Source organism: Rhinopithecus roxellana, chromosome 13, assembly GCF_007565055.1.
Source record: "Rhinopithecus roxellana isolate Shanxi Qingling chromosome 13, ASM756505v1, whole genome shotgun sequence".
Lineage (NCBI taxonomy): Eukaryota > Metazoa > Chordata > Mammalia > Primates > Cercopithecidae > Rhinopithecus > Rhinopithecus roxellana.
This window is the reverse complement of record NC_044561.1, coordinates 89497835-89515293: the sequence shown is the minus strand read 5'-3', so window position 1 is coordinate 89515293 and position 17459 is coordinate 89497835. Positions and strand designations below refer to the sequence as shown.

The following is a 17459-nucleotide window of genomic DNA, read 5'->3' as shown; positions in this document are numbered from 1 at the left end:
GAATACTCATAATAACTTGCCTCGTAGGATGAGGGCTCAGAATCAGTTTTGTAGAATTCAAGGAAAATGAAGAAATTAAATTTTACCTGCTACAGTGATATTTTCCAAATGTTTATGTAACACTTTGCAATTTTAAAAAAATCATCACCAGTTTATAGTTGGGGAAGGCTGGCTGTGGGAAGAGTCAGACTTAAAGATATAAAGGTCCTTCCACCAATGTGTGCATGTGCACACACACAATTTCTCTCTCTCTCACACACACACCCTCACATACACACACACACACATGCAGCCTTTTACAACATCACAGTGCCTCTTGAAGTCCATTACAACACTTACTGAAATCTTTGATTAGAAGAACCACCCTTGAAGCCATTTCAAAGGAAAGGCATTTGGGATTTGATGCCTCATTAACAAGACCACAAAGAACAAGTAGCGCTCTTGTTTTTTATCTTTCTGACAAGCAATCAGAGTCGCTCACTTTCCTTTTTAAATTAAATTTAAAAAATTAAAAATTTAAGGCCGGGCGCGGTGGCTCAAGCCTGTAATCCCAGCGCTTTGGGAGGCCGAGACGGGCGGATCACGAGGTCAGAAGATCGAGACCATCCTGGCTAACATGGTGAAACCCCGTCTCTACTAAAAAATACAAAAAACTAGCCGGGTGAGGTGGCGGGCGCCTGTAGTCCCAGCTACTCGGGAGGCTGAGGCAGGAGAATGGCGTAAACCCGGGAGGCGGAGCTTGCAGTGAGCTGAGATCCGGCCACTGCACTCCAGCCCGGGCGACAGAGCGAGACTCCGTCTCAAAAAAAAAAAAAAAAAAAAAAAAAAAAAATTAAAAATTTAAAAACTAAAAAAAATTCTTAACTGAAAAACCTATTTAAAATTATTTTGAATACTTCACGTTATCCGACCAATTTAGTAATACCAGGCACTTTCAGGATCTAATTTCTGCTCTGAGTTATCTGTTATCTATACTTCTAATTAAAGGGGGAAAAATAATGGAGAAAACCTAATAATCTGTGTGTGGAATAATAATAGCTCCTATGAAAATGCTTTTAGAGAGTGAAAATAAATTTTGAAAGATTGGCTCTGTATACATATACATATGAGAAATGATTTACCACTACAAATTTCTACCTATGGCTTTTACTTTTATTTGTAATTCTTTTTTGGCTTTCCAAATGTATTGCAATTCAATTATTTTTCTTCTTCACTCTGTTGTCCCAGCTGGAGTGCAGTGGTGAAATCTTGGCTCACTGCAGCCTCCCCGTCCTGGGTTCAAGTGATTCTCATGCCTCAGCCTCTGACTAGCTGGGACTACAGGCGCATGCCACCATGCCCACCTAATTTTTGTCTTTTTGGTAGAGATTCGGTTTCCCCATGTTGGCCAGGCTGGTCTTGAGCTCCTGACCTCAAGTGATCCGCCCACCTCAGCTTCCCAAAATGCTGGGATTACAGGCATGAGCCACTACACTTGGCCTCTGTTTATTAAAATACTAAAAAACTATGATATTGATTGATCAAATTTTCTTTACTATAAGAGCATTCAGGGCCAAGCACAGAAACAGTCAAAATAAAAATGGATATGACTCACCTAATGGGAAAAATGATTTACAGGAAACACTTTCAATAATGTCAGGTAAATAAAGTATTACTTTCAATAAACAATCCATTGCTTAAAATACTTGTAACAACTTGCAACAAATTTATTTTAAAGCAAAAAAATGTATTTATGGACCCATTTTTCAAGTTTTTCTTCTCTTGATACTAATTTATGTTCTCTATCTCATGATTCTGCGTGTTTGTAGCTTTGAGAAGCAGTATGAGCACAGATTCGAATCAGACTGTCCAGATTTGGACTGTCATTTACTAGGTACCAACTATACAAACTTGGGAAGATTATTTAACCTCTCAGTGCCTACATCACCTCATTATAAAATGGGAATTAAAATAGCCCCTTCTTCTCAAAAGCAGTGGGAAAATTAAGTACAAGAACTGAAACCTGCCGAGTATCTAAGTGCTTTTTAAGTTTCAGCTCTTATTCCAACATAATCGATTTTGCTTTTGATTCTTCACTTGTTACATGAACCATATTTCTTTCTGCTAAATTAAAAGTTTTTGAAAATGAATTAAGTCCTTGTAACAAATATACAATAATGCATAATTATATAATTAATAAATAAGAACACAATTCCTGTTATTTCAAATTTTGTTGAGTAGATATTTGAAGACAGGTTTTCTTTCTACTTTTAATACAATTTGTTTACCACTTCTCACAATATGACTGGAGTTATTTATGTTTGACAATGATCTGGAGATTGCAAGTAAACTTGATTATTGTAAATATATTTGCTCTTATTCAAACATATTTGAGTCGATTGCATCGTTGACTAAACTCTTTGCTGAGTCATTCTTTCTTGGATGAAGTGTTATTTTTAGTAATGGATCGTTATTCTTCCTCCACATCTAGGATTGTGTCTTCCTGACACACATAAGGGCAAATGTGAAGAACTCTTCTGATGCATTATTCACAAAATCTGAAGCTGAAGCTGGTTTATATTAAATACAATTGAAATTAGATTTTTAAAAAAGGATGCAGTATCTGTGTAGGCTAGATTTTCTGCAGAGGAAAAGAATTTCCCATTTTTATCTCTTTGTATCAATTTAATGATGAAAGCACCTGATTTTTAGTCAGACTAAGATATTCACCTCGCTTGCTTGTTAATTTTTTTTAGTTCTATTTAATCCTTTATGTGGTTTGTGATGTAAATATAACTTGAGATTCAAAATAATGGAATGTACTATCTTTCTCCTTTTATTTTTCTAGATAGTATTGATTGATTTATTTTTAAATTTATGTATTAAGGTTTTAGATTTTGTGGTGAAACATATCCAAGACTGAGAAACGCAGCACAGGGCATAGGAAGGAACCAAGCAAGTATAGAGTTTCAGGAGAGGTTTAGAGCTTTGTAGGGTGGATGGCACTAGAGGGTTGCTCCCTTCCCACAGGCAACAGGGCTGGGCTGTTACATCCCCGTGTCTGTTAGACAATGGCTACAGGCCACCACCAGGATATCATATTTAATCAGCAGCACTTTTATTTCTTAGTGGCCGTAAAACAATGGTGTATCTTATAACTTTTGACATCTTAAATTTGACACAAATATGGTATATGAATTTGAAACAATACATTTCTCTCTAGTTACTGTTTTGGTGGCATTCTACAATTTTTATGGAGTGTTTTCATTATCAATTATAAATATTTTCAAATTTCTGTTCTAACTTATTCAAACAATGTTTAGAACTGTTTATTACACTTTCCAGACATAAAAGGATTTTAAAAAATTGTCTAATTATGGCTTGTAATTTTATTGCGTTGGGATCAGAGAGCCGAGCAGAATCATATAGATTCCTTGGTTTATGTTGAAACTTGTTTTGTGGTCTTGTGTGTGGCCAATTTTTATACAGGTTCCATTTCTTTACTTAAAAAGATTATATATTCTTGGCTGAGTGCAGGAGCTCACACCTGTAATCCCAGGACTTTGGGAGGCCAAGGTAGGTGAATCACTTGAACCAGCCTGGGTTACATGGGGAAACCCCAGTTATACTAATAATACAAAAATTAGCCGAGCATAGTGGCACATGCCTGTAGTCCCGGCTACTCGGGAGGCTGAGGCACAAGAATTGCTTGAACCCAGCAGGTGGAATTTGCAGTGGGCTGAGATTGTGCCACTGCACTCCAGCCTTGGCGACAGAGTGAGACTCTTCCTCAAAAAACAAACAAACAAACAAATATATATTCTTTAATTATTGAATTAAATACCATATATTATTAAATTGAGCTTTATATGTTCAAATCTTTTTGATTTTTAGTAATTTTTTGTTTGCTGAATCTACCAGTTTCTAAGAGATGTTAAAAATCTTCAACAATTGTGGATTTGTTCATTTCCTATTGCAAGACTGTTAATTTTTCGTTTTTATATTTTGAGGTTATATTGATGGATACATGCTTAGAATTATCACAACTTCCTTGTGATTGTTCCTTTGAACATTGCGTGGTGATCCTCTTTTTCTCCCTATTATTGACTTTACCTTGAAGTCTATTTTGTCTGAAGTTAATATGAGCATTCTTTTAATTAGTGTTGCCTGGGATATCATTTCTATCCAGTTAACCTCAGTTTTTGTGCATCATGTTTTAAGTATGTTTCTTACAAACAGCAGGTAGTCGAGTATGGTATTTTTCTTTCAGTCTAAGAGTATCTGTTCTTTAACTCTTTTTTTTTGGACTGCATTCAAGACAATTTCTTCTGATTTTTCTGGTAATTTGTTAATGTTCTCTTCTACTGTGTCTGGCCTTCTTAAGCCATCCTTTGATTTTTAATGTCAATGAATAAGCTTTTTTTTTTTTTTTTTTTTTTAGAAATAGGGTCTCACTCTGTTGCCTAGGGCAGAGTGCAGTGGTGTGATCATAGCACACCGTAATCTCAAACTCCTGGGCTCAAGAGATCCTCCCACCTCAGCCTTCCAAGTAGCTGGGACTACTGGTATGTGTCACCATGCCTGGCTAATTTCCTTTTTTCATAGAGACAGACTCTCACCATATTGCCCAGGCTGTTCTGTAATCCTTGGACTTAAGTGATCCTCCCACATTGGCCTCCCAGACTGTTAGGGTTACAGGCGTTTCATTTTTCTTAACTCTAGTGGGTTCTTTTATGTGGCTGCTTATTCCTTTGTCAGGATGCCTTGTCTTTATGCTTTCCTAACCATTTTAAAATGTATTTATTCTGTAGACTTTTTCAGGTTGTTCTACTCTATCAAGTCTTGAGGTGCTGGCCGGGCACGGTGGCTGACACCTGTAATCCCAGCACTTTGGGAGGCTGAGGCGGGCAGATCACCTGAGGTCAGGAGTTTGAGACCAGCCTGGCCAGCATGGTGAGACCCCGTCTCTACTAAAAATATGAAAATTAGCTGGGCATAGTGGTGCACACCTGTAATCTCAGCTACTCAGGGAGGCTAAGGTAGGACAGTCGCTTGAACCCAGGAGACAGAGACTGCAGTGAGCCGAGATGGCACCACTGCACTCCACCCTGGGCGACAGAGTGAGACTCCATCTCCACCCCCCCAAAAATACTTGGGGTGCTATGCCTCTTATTGTGTGTGTGCAGTCAGTGTGCATGTATGTTGACTCACTGAGTGGATTTTTTCACTTGTGTATTTTCTCAAGTCTTCTTGTGAGTTTCTCCCTAGTAAGGCTTCGTTTGTGGCAACTGTGAGACTGTTTCTCCAGAGTGAGTTTGTGTTGCTTCTGTCAGGTTTCCAGAGTCATTATTTTATTGACTGAAGAAAAATTTTATATTGGTTTAGAAGTTTTCACCGAAAAAATCAGATGGCATAAATTCAAATCCAAATCTGTATGAGGCTCAGGGCTGTGGTGAGGGTTTTACCAGGGAGAGGATTTTCCCTGTGAGAGCTTCAATAGAGAACACGTTTCCTTGATATTTGCCTACTATGGCAGGTGGTGATTGGTTGGTTGACTTTCCCTAATCTTCTCTTTTGCTGTCTGAACATCTCCATGAAACTCCTAGCTTTATTCATAGTTCTTCTTTCCAATTCCCTTCTCAAAAGTCCTAATGTCCTTTTTCCTTTCCCAATCTGGGACTTAAAATACAAGGCTCAGCCTTTACCAGCTCTGACTACAACTCCCCAAAACATCAACTACATACTTGCTTTCCATTATTTCTAACATTTGAGGATTTCTGTTCCTTGTGAGCCCAATTCTGCCTTTAAAACATTTAAAGTTATGGCATACTTTAGGCATCATTTTTAGGTATTTGTAGCAAGAGGATTTTCCTTTTGGATCAACCCACCATTTTGCTAGAATGAGAGATCTTTAGAAGACTTCTTTTAAAATCAATTCACATACATAAAACTGTGGGCTGATTTAAAGAAAAACTTTTAGCAAATACTAGGAAAGGTATTAAATGGTGACCAGGTTGGGTTCCTTGATAAGCAGATCGTAGGAGTCAGGGTTTTTGTTAAGAAGTGACCTTTAGAACCACATCTAAAGAAGTTGGACTGGGCAGAGGGAGAAACTGTGATGCAGGCTCACTTGGCTGCAAGAGAAACACCTGGCTGACCCCACAGGTAGAGCTCTGTGGAGCTAAAATGGCCTGTTAAAGGGTTGTCTCAGGTTAGGGTTAGATGATCCTGCCTGCATACTCCTGTATCAACTGGCCATTGGAAGTGAGCTGCCCCAGGAATGAGGCATGACCTCAGCTATGCAGCTCTCTGTACCTGAAAACAGTCCCTTCAGAGACTAACTGCCAAAGGCTGTCTACAGACTGTACTCCCAGCAATTGGGCAACTAGTTCCTTGTTGAAGGGGGTCTGAAGAGCAGCACTCCACAGTGTCCATTCCAAATATACCGAAAAATAATCAATAAAATGGAATGCAAATATTAGATTTAGCCTAGCTGGTAATAGGCCCCAGAAGCAGCAGAAAGGAATGCCAAGACTGACTTAAGACAAGGTTCCAAGATACCTCCCTTCAACCTAGAGCACAGTGGTGATTGGGTACGATCATCAGAATTAATGATGATTAATTCTAAGGGGTGCCAGGAAGGACATGACCTGTAGTGTCCTAGTGGCCTGCAGGAATAGGTTCCACTGTTCCTACTGCATGATTGGTTATTGATTTGTCTTGCTAACAGTTTAATACAAATAATTATTCCTTTAGACTTCATTCTGACTCATATGGAAGAATTAGTTGTTGAAGTTATGGTGTTAAAATACCCTAAGGAAAAGTGAACATGCCATTTTAAAAAAGGTAATGGATGGGAAAGTATCGTGTTCATCTATAAAATACTATCCAAATGTACTCTAAAAAAGTTAAGCCTTATTATTTTTATGTAGCACTATATTGTAATATAGCACACAGAGAATGCTAAATTTGGAGTTAGAAGATCTAGTTTACATCCTAGCTCTCTACAAAAAGAATTCAACTCAATGTAATTCGGCAAATATTTCTTCATTCCAACTATGCGACAGATACAGTGCCAGGCACAGATCTTGCCTTTAAGCTATGGTGGTATAAATGCTATTTGTTATATGTGAGAAATTCTGGGTAAAGAGACAAGTGGCAAAATTCCAAGAATGGGTAAATAGTTTTCTCTATTTTTAAAATGTAGAGAAATTTATTTATATTCTGGAACTATAATGACGTTAATCTCTTTATTTTTTAGAACAGATTATTACATGTGTTTTGTGAGCATTCCATTAAGAATAATCACTAAGAATTAGAAAGAATGTTTGAGAGTAAGTTAAATCCCATTTCTCTTTTGTGAAGGACTGGTAGGTCTGTGGAATAGCATTTATAGAACACCTATATCTCACACATATCCTGTGCACAAAATGTTTAAATGGGAGCTAAATAAGAATAGACTTCAATAAGGTTCTGAGCCAGTCTGATAATCATGTGTAACCCATATTCTTATTTCATTCCACAGTTTATGAAGTTCAAACTCTCCTCTAGGGAAGGTAGCTTCTCCACAGCTTCCTCTACTTTCTTAACTCCTAGTTACATAGGTACTGTTCCCAAGCTGTGTCTCATGGACCCACAGTGAAACTTAGTATCTCCTTGAGTTGTCCCAAAAGGCTATTTACTCTTACAAAACATTTATGAGGAATACAAATTTTATCTATGATTTTGTAGAACAGAAAGAGAAGATGAGTTATCCCAGGAACAAAAACAATTTTTAATGATCATCTTAGACATTGCTGACTTAAAAATATCAGTTGGAATCCCCCAACTTTGAAGTTTCACTAACTTTTCAATTTAGCGCAGCCAATCACCATCTTTCTTGCTCCTCATATCTGCTGTTTCAAAAACAAAATGTCAACATTCCTCTCCCTGGTTCTGCAGGGCAATGTCTTTCCATTCTTGAAGACTTGGCATCAGCTGACACCAGGCTTCTGTGTTGCAGGGAGGTGGGAGAGCAGGAGGGGGTGTTTACCAGCCAAGAATGCTTGTTAAGACATGACCCCAGGCCCTCGGCACACTGCCATACAAAGGCAATGCACACTGTATAAGACATTCTGGTAAATACAATTTTTTCACCCGCCATCACATGCAGATTTTTATCTTATCTATATTTGGTTAGATATTCCTGACCAAACAATTACATTTGCCCACCCACTAATAAGATACCCAGTCACCAATAAAACTCTAAAGATTTATGGTGTATTATTGTGGGCCCTAGGTGCTAAATTTGGCCCATCTTGCTAATTTCTCTAACAAGAACATGTGTAAAAGATTGGAAGTGATATGCTTGTCAAAATTTCGAATGACAGAAAGCTAGGAGAGAATAACTAATGAATTCGTTAATGCAATCAATAGGCTGGAATAATGGTCCAGAATGAAGTTTAATCCACATAAATATAAACTGCCTGTTAATGTAAAATATGCACAGTGAAGTTTAATACACATAAATGTAAAATATTACACTTAAATTCAAAAATGTAGACAAACACATAAGGCTTAGGAGACACCTGGTTGTGTTGGTCAATTTCATGTGTCAGTTTGGCTTGGCTATCATCCTTAGTTATTCAAACAGGAATCTAGTTGTTGCTGTGATGCTGTTTTGTAGCTATGATTAAAACCCATCAAAAGGAGATGATTCTAGATAATCTGGGTTGGCCTGAATCCATCAGTTGCAAAGACTTAAGAATGGAGCTGCGGCTTCTCTGAGGAAGAAAAAATTCCGCCTGTGGACAGCAGCTTCAGCTCATGCCCAAGAGTTCCAGCCTGGTCTCCCTGATAGCCTGCTCTTTACATATGGGACTTGCCCCGCCAGCCCCACAATCGCATAAGCCAATCTCTTGCAATTAATTCCTAAGTATAGACATCTCCTACTGTTTTTTGCTTTGTTTTGTTTTGTTTTCTGGTTGAACCCCGACTTCTACACTGACTTAGTACTTTTAGGTGAGGACCTGTAATGTTCCTTTTTACTGTAAGATTCTGAAACTTTATTTTACTAACTATGCTTCCACTGTGTGCCACTAAAAGCTCTTTATCCTTTTAGTTCATGCCATCTAATCTCCCCGGTCTGGTGTGTTGGATATCTTCTAATTGCCTTTGCCTTTTTTTTTTTTTTTTTGAGACGGAGTCTCGCTCTGTCGCCCAGGCTGGAGTGCAGTGGCGCGATCTCAGCTCACTGCAAGCTCTGCCTCCCGGGTTCACCTCATTCTCCCGTCTCAGCCTCCCGAGTAGCCGGGACTACAGGTGCCCACCACCACACCCAGCTAATTTTTTGTATTTTTAGTAGAGGCGGGGTTTCGCCGTGGTAGCCAGGATGGTCTCGATCTCCTGACCTCGTGATCCGCCCACCTCGGCCTTCCAAAATGCTGGGATTATAGATGTAAGCCACCGTGCCCGGTTTTTTTTTTTTTTTTTTTGAGACAGGGTCTCCATCTGTCGCCCAGGCTGGAGTGCAGTGGTGCAATCTCAGCTCACTGCAGCCTCCGCCTCCTGGCCTCAAGTGATCTTCCTGCCTCAGCCTCCCAAGTATCTGGGATTACAGGCACATGCCATCACGCCCAGCTAATTTTTGTAGTTTTGGTAGATACAAGGTTTCACCATATTGGCCAGGCTGGTCTCAAACTCCTGAGCTTAGGCAATCCTCCCACCTCAGCTTCCTGAAGTGCTGGGATGACAGGCATAGGCGATGGCCGCCGGCCTTTTGATTGCCATTCTAGATCCCACTCCATCCTGTTCTGTGCCTTGGGACTCTAACCCATAAGGACCACATCGCATCAATGGACTCCCTTTCCTTTCTGCTTCTGAAGAGATTTGGTACAAAAGCATCACTAGCAGGAGATATGAAGGGTAAGCAGGAAGTGAGGTGGGGCTGTTTCTTCCCTGCCTCCTCAATCTGGGTCTCTGCAGGCTGGCTTTGTCCTTGACTTGAGGCCATAGTTCTGTCACAGAGCCTTCTCCACTTACCTCTGGTAGCCACCACTGCCCTATGGCACTTCAGGGCTATGGGGTGGTAATGCTAGTCCTGCTACTCGCCCCAGGGGGAACTTTGTGGTATCCCTATATCCTGTCTAGGCCTTTAGAAATAAATAGTCTCTTTATTAAACTCTTCTCAAATGACTCAATTTAAATGTGCCATTTGTTTCCTGCCAAATCCCTAACTTCAGTTAGCTAAGCATGTCAACATTTTGAAGTCATATCTAGAGCCAATTCTTCAAATGGGCAGTGAACCAGTCTTTTGGAGCTAAATGTGAGGAAAAAATACGCTTAAATATTAAAATTTAAAAACGTGAAAATCCTTGTCAAAGCTGGACTTTCAGAAACAACAGAGACTAACATCAATGAGTTCATCCAGCCCCAAAACTGTTCTCTTTCTCCTCCATAACCCATGGTTCATAACCTATGGTTCTCAATTTCTGTCTATTGCTCTTATTAGCAGTGATCACTTTTCTGTATTTATTTGTGTCAGAAGAACACATTTTCTGATGATCAACCTTCCTTATTGTTGTCAGTTCAAATTCTGAATCTAAAATATTGGGTAACAGCCTAGGCAACATAGCAAGCCCTCATCTCTACTAAAAATTTAAAAAATTAGTTGGGTGTGGTGGCACGCACCTGTAGTCCCAGCTACTCAGGAGGCTGAGACAGGAGTATCTCTCTCTCTTTTTTTTTTTTTTGACATGGTCTCTGTCTCTGTCGCCCAGGCTGGAGTGCAGTGGCGAGATCTCCGCTCACTGCAAGCTCCGCCACCCGGGTTCACGTCATCCTCCTGCCTCAGCCTCCTCAAGTAGCTGGGACTACAGGCGCCTGCCACCACGCCTGGCTAATTTTCGTATTTTTAGTAAAGACGGGGTTTCACTGTGGTAGCCAGGATGGTCTCGATCTCCTGACCTCGTGATTCGCCCGCCCCAGCCTCCGGAAGTGCTGGGATTACAGGTGTGAGCCACCTCGCGCGGCGCGGCAGGAGTCTCTTGAGCCCAAGATGTGGAGGTTGCAGCGAGCCAAGATCATGCAGCTGCACTCCAGCCTGGATAACAGAGTGAGACCCTGTCTCAAAAAAATAAAATAAATTAAAATAAAACAAAGGTAGAAGCCTGCAGAATTTAATGCTTTTGTGTGTATAAATATTTATGACTATATCCTAAGACTTCTCAGAAAGCAGCTCTAAAATTTGATTTTATATTGCATGTAGTCATTTTAAATTTACATGTGAAAAGATATTCTACTTACAATGATTCTTATTTCTTAAGATATCTTTATTTTGAATTCCTTTTATTCTTATTTTACGTTGATTCTTCTTTTTTTCTAAGAGATTTTCTCTTTTATTGATTACATTACTTGGTGTTCTTTGTTCCAATATGTGTGATAAATATTGTTTGATTTCGTTCACTGATACCTACAAAGAAAAAGACTGTTGCTCATTTTGTTCATGTGTGAGTTTTTTCAAATGAAACAAAGGAAAGTGAAAAATTCATATATTCATGGCAAAAATACATGCTTAATGCAATTACTCTAATTCTTGCTTTTTTCAAATCAAAATGACAGATGGCTTACTTCACTTTAGAAATCCATATGTTTTATGAATAAAAACCTTTTAAACCTATTATATTGTCATCCAAACTGCAGAGCCAAGCATTAAAAGCTAAATGTTATAAATAAAATAGTAGGAGAATTTAACCAATTTACCTTCCACTGGTAAGTTGTCATAGTAATGTCAATTGTGTTAGCTAAAAAAAAATGAAGATGTTAATATTGCCTTACACATTACAACAAATTTATAATGGGTGGAAAGTATAGAAAATCTTCTGATTGACTTTAAAATAACAATATTTCCCAAAATATTAAAACAATATTTCCCAAAGGTCCTTTTCAGAAGTTATACAATTGCAATTAATCTTTTTTAAGTAGGGTAATAGGCTTAGGGGATTATTTCTGAGTAGTAGAAAATAATGCAGGAATTAAGGGAGAAAATTAAAGCTTTATGAAAGTAAATATTCATGATTTACCTACATAATTTTCAGGGTAAATTATATTGAAAGATTAAAATTTTTCCTTTGTCAATTATTACTATCATTATTATTATTTTTGAGACGGAGTCTCACTCTGTCACCCACGCTGGAGTGCAGTGGCGCCATCTCAGCTCACTGCAACCTCCGCCTCCCGGGATCAAGCGATTGTCCTGCCTCAGCCTCCTGAGTAACTGAGACTATAGGCGCATGCCACTATGCCTGGCTAATTTTTGTACTTTTAGTAGAAACGGGGTTTCACCATGTTGGCCAGGTTGTTCTCGAACTTCTGACCTCTGGTGATCTGCCCTCCTTGGCCTCCCAAAGTGCTGGGATTACAGGCATGAGCCACCGCACCTGGCCTTCTTTGTGAATTACTACTTCTAAGAATCAAGAATTTTTGTTTGATTTTTTTTCCTGTTCTTCAGTATAGTTTAAACTTTCTTTTCTGGCATGCTTAAATCCTTTGAGGTGGTAGCAAAGACATCAGAGCAATGACCCAGGGGCCAGAGCAAGCAGAGACATGAAGCCATGTAAAGGACTTTTTAACAACAACTTTAGGCTAGGCACGGTGGCTCACACCTGTAATCCCAGCATTGTATGAGGCCGAGGTGTCTGGATTGCCTGAGGTCAGGAGTTCGAGACGAGCCTGGCCAACATGAAACCCTGTCGCTACTTAAAAAACAAAAAAATTAGCCAGGCCTGGTGGTGCGTGCCTGTAATCCCAACTACTCCGGAGGCGAGGCAGGAGAATCACTTGAACCCTGGAGGCGGAGGTTGCAGGGAGCTGAGATCGCACCATTGTACTCCAGCCTGGCAACAGAGTGACTCTCAAAAAATAAAATAAAAATAAAAACAGCTTTAATGAGATCTAATTCACATACTATAAATTATATATTAACCCATTTAAAGTGTACAATTCAATGGTTGTTTAGAATATTCACAGACTTGTGCAACCATTATCATGGTCAGTTTTAAAACATTTTTATCACCTTAAGAAAAAAACCACAAATCCTTTAGCTATCTCCTTCCCTTCTCTGTACTCCCATCCTCCCTACCCCAACCCTAAGCAACCACTAATCTATGCTTTATCTTTATAGATTTCTCTATTGTGGGACATTGATATGAATAGAATCATATAGTATGTGATTTTTTTGTGTGACTGGCTTCTTTCACCTAGATTTGTTTTCAAGGTCGATCCATGTTGTAGCATATATCAGCACTTCAATTCTTTCTATGGCTAAATTAAATAGTATGCTCCATGCTGTCATTCAGAGACCCAAGCAGATATGAAATAGATACTGTGCCAGCTTCAACATGTGGATTCCAAGGTCTCCCGGAGCATCAGTATCTAGCAGACAGAAAGAGAAAGAGCCTGGAAGATTATGTGGAGAAAAGGTTTCCGTTTTGTTTTGCTTTGTGTCATTCGGCTTGCTTTGCTTTCTTGGTTTGCTTTGCTTTCTTTAATAGGCCAGACCTGGAAGGGGCACACAGTGCTTTTAGCCACTTTCTTTTTTTAAATTTTAATTAAAATTTATTAGATGTTTAGTAAGTATATAATAGCTCAGTAAACATAAGGTTTTTTTAGTTTGTTTGTTTGTTTAAATTTCCGCAGGTTTTGGGGGAACAGGTGGTGTCTGGTTACACGAGTAAGTTCTTCAGTGGTGATTTGTGAGATTTTGGTGCACACATTACCCAAGCAGTATACACGGAACCCCATTTGTAGCCTTTTATTCCTCACCCTCTTCCCACCCTTTCCCCCCAATTCCCCTAAAGTCCATTGTATCATTCTTATGGCTTTGCATCCTCATAGCTTAGCTCCCACTTATGAGTGACAACATCCAATGTTTGGTTTTCCATTCCTGAGTTACTTCGCTTATAATAATATTATCCAGTCCCATCCAAGTTGCTTTGAATGCTGTTAACTCATTCCTTTTTATGACTGAGTAGTATTCCATATATATATAGAGAGAGAGAGAGAGAGAATTCCATGTATATATAACATATGTATATATGTTGTATGTATCTATACACATGTATATATGTTATATGTATATATACATATATGTATATTTGTTATGTGTACAGATACATATATGTATATATGTTAGATGTATAGATACATATATGTATACATGTATACATGTATATGTGTAATATATACACATATGTGATATATGTATATATGTAATGTATATACATATATGTATATATATATCACAGTTTATCTGCTCATTGATTGATGGGCATTTGGGCTGGTTCTGTATTGTTGCAATTGTGAATTGTGCTGCTATAAACCTGTGTGCAAGCATCTTTTTTGTATAATGATATCTTTTCCTCTGGGTAGATACCCAGTAGTGGGATTGCTGGATCAAATGGTAGTTTTACTTTTAGTTCTTTAAGGAATCTTCACACTGTTTTCCCCAGTGGTTGTTCTAGTTTACATTCCCACAGCAATGTAGAAGTGTTCCCTTTTCACCACACCCATGCCAACATCTATTTTTTTTTATTTTTTTGATTATGGCCATTCTTGCAGGAGTAAGCTGGTATCACATTGTGGTTTTGATTTGCATTTCCTGCTTTCAGCCACTTTTTGTTAGCCCCACCCTAACTGCAAGAGGGCTGAGAAACATCATCTATTTAGGTATCTGGAAGAAGAGAACATGGACTTTGATGAACATCCTGCACTCTCTGGTATAGTGGAATTGTATGTTATTGCCATTTAATTTTAACTTTTCCGTTCAACAATAACTAGCATCTAAGTTGAGGAGGCAGTACAAGTTTGGCAAATGCCTGTGACTGTCTGATGTTTCTACTGGCTTCTTTACAGAGGCCAGTGTTTTTTGACTTTGGGTTTCTCCCTCATCCAGAACAACAGCAGAACGTTGTCAGAGAGACCAAGAAAGACAGAGAGGCTTTCTCTGACTCTCCAAGGCATCTAGAGATTAAATAATTTAATAACAAGCATTTTTGGAGCATCACTCTCAGTCCCTGCTCTCAGAACTAGGGATACAGTCACAAAAAAACAACTAAACAAAGTCTCTGCCCTCTTGCAGCTGATTTTCTGCCAGGGAAGATAATAGTCAATTGATAAAAGGAGGTGTTTTTAAAAAGGGAAAGGGGAAAGAAGTGATAAAAGTTAGTGTTATTTGATACAGGCTGGTCAGGGAGAAGTTCTATGATTACATTTGAGTAGACCCCTGCGGGAAGGGAGGGAGTTAGCCAGGCAAATAAACCTCAGGAAGGGAGTTCTGACAGAGGGAATGGCAAATGCAAAGGCGCTGAAGCAGGAACACACAGGTGTGCAAGGAAGACAGGGTAACTGGAGCAGAGTGAGTGGGGTGGGGAGAGGGGGGAGTAATGAGGCAGAGAGGCAGCGCTGAGGCCAGGCTCAGGATTGGGAGTCGTGTTCTGTGTGAATGGGAGCCCCGTGGAGGGTTCTGAACAGAGGAGTGATATTGACTGACTTAAATTTCAGAAGTATCATTCTGGCTCATTTGTGGAGAATATGATATTGTAGAGATGGAGTGGGGAAAAGAGACCAATTGAAATAAGCCACTTGAGAATTGATGGTGACAGTGAAGAAAGAAGATGGTACAGGGGGAAATGGTGATAGTGGTCGTGGTTGGTTTCTGGAGATATTCCAGAAACATTGCTGACAAGATTTTCTGTTGAAGAGCTTATCATGTGAATTTTAGTTTTTAAACAGGAAATGCAATAAAAGCATGTTTGTAAAACTCTCCTGGACTCATCTATAGACTAGCTATACCTCTTCATCAGAAAAAGAAGCTGTGTTTAGATAGTCTCTTACATCTTCACTTGCCCTTCTGCCTCTTCACTTCCCTGTATCTTGAAGATCTGAAATAGCCTTTGCTAAAATTATGACAGGGAAAAAATTATGACAGTGAAAGAGATCTGACCTAACCAACTCCATCTTACCTTTAACCTCCAAACTGCCTTTGGTCATTCCTGGGTGTGAGCCAAGCTAACTTTGGGAGAAATGATAATAGCCTTTCCCAAAAACTAAACCACCTTTGTAAAACTAATGAAAGGCCACCAGGTTAGGAGGATGAAAGGGGCCCAAATTCTGCTAAGATGTAGGCATAGTTCAATGATTACCAGCCACTATTCTAGAGGTCACAAGATTTACAACTTCCCCAATGAGTCCTGTAAATAACGTCACTATTGTAGAACATAAGATTGGCCTTTTGAGATGTCTTTTGAGGCCCACCTGTACCAGTGACTCCTCTGTGGTCCCCATCCAGAACTGGATTCAATGTATAAAGACTGTTTTCCACACCCAGATGATTACATCCCCAAAAAATCAGCAGCACCCATTCCCTACCCTCCTGTGCATCAAACTATCCTTGAAAATCTCTAGCCTTGGAATTTTCAGGGAGGTTGATTTGAGTGATAATAAAACTCCGGTTTCCCATTTAGCCAGCTCTATGTGTATTAAGCCCTTTTTCTATTGCAGTTCCCCTGTCTTGATACATCTATCTGGGCAGAAGGCAAGATGAACCCATTGGGTGGTTACAGATTCACACTGGATAAGTTTTTCTCAAGCATCCCTTTGAACATATCACTGTCCAACTCAAGTCTTCAGTTCTCAGGCACAACAGGATAAAATCAAACCACTTTGCACAAAATCTAAGATTCCTCACAGTCTGACCTAAAAATGTCACAGTGAGCTTATTTTGTTACTACTACCACACCTACACAAACATTGGTGACAGCCAAACTCTTCTACTTGCTGTTCCACAGATAGATTCTTTCCTACTTTCTTGTTTTTTTACTTAAAGAGTTTTCATTGTCTCTTCTTTCCTGTTATCTCCAATATTACTCCTGGTTCAAGGCCCAACTAAGAATCTTTTTCCCCAAGACTCATCAGTATCACTGTGACCCACCGTGATGGCCCTCCCTCTGAATTTGTAGTTTCCTTTCTTCTTGGTTAGTAGTAGTAAGACAGCCAAATGCCTAGGCAGGTAAAAAAGGGGTCCTCGGAGAATCTCCAACCTGCCCAGGTGTTTACATCAGATGCTTTTGTGCAGATGAGCGACTGGAGCTCAACGTGCACACTGGGGGAAGTGGGTGGAGGCAGGAGGAATTCGTGCCTTACAAAGTGTAGGAGCCTGCTCTCTTCAGCTCGTGTGGTGACCCAGGAATCAATCTGGGAGGTGGTGGGGGCTGGTTACCAGAAACTCCATCTCACTTTGCTGAGCTTATTTTTTCCTTTTTGCCCAATAAAACCCTGCTCTACTCACCCTTCTATGTGTCCATGTGCCTGAGTTTTCCTGGTCCAGTGACAAGAACCTGGGTTTTAGCTGATCTAAGGAGCAACATTCTGCAACACAGTAGCTCACTGCTCTGCCTTCTCTAAAGCTGACCTCCTAGTACATCACGTATTTCATGTTTTATCTA

General features: G+C 39.5%; 1 protein-coding gene across 2 annotated transcripts in view; it reads right to left on the bottom strand.

The window, feature by feature from the left end:
• Window positions 1-17459, bottom strand: part of SEL1L2 (SEL1L2 adaptor subunit of ERAD E3 ligase) — a 158009-nt gene that overhangs the window by 81709 nt on the left and 58841 nt on the right. For both annotated transcript variants that reach the window (XM_010355255.2, XM_030915182.1), the window contains exon 3: window positions 11263-11428. In XM_010355255.2, coding sequence (XP_010353557.1) covers window positions 11263-11428 — 166 coding nt within the window. The remainder of the gene's footprint in view (window positions 1-11262; window positions 11429-17459) is intronic.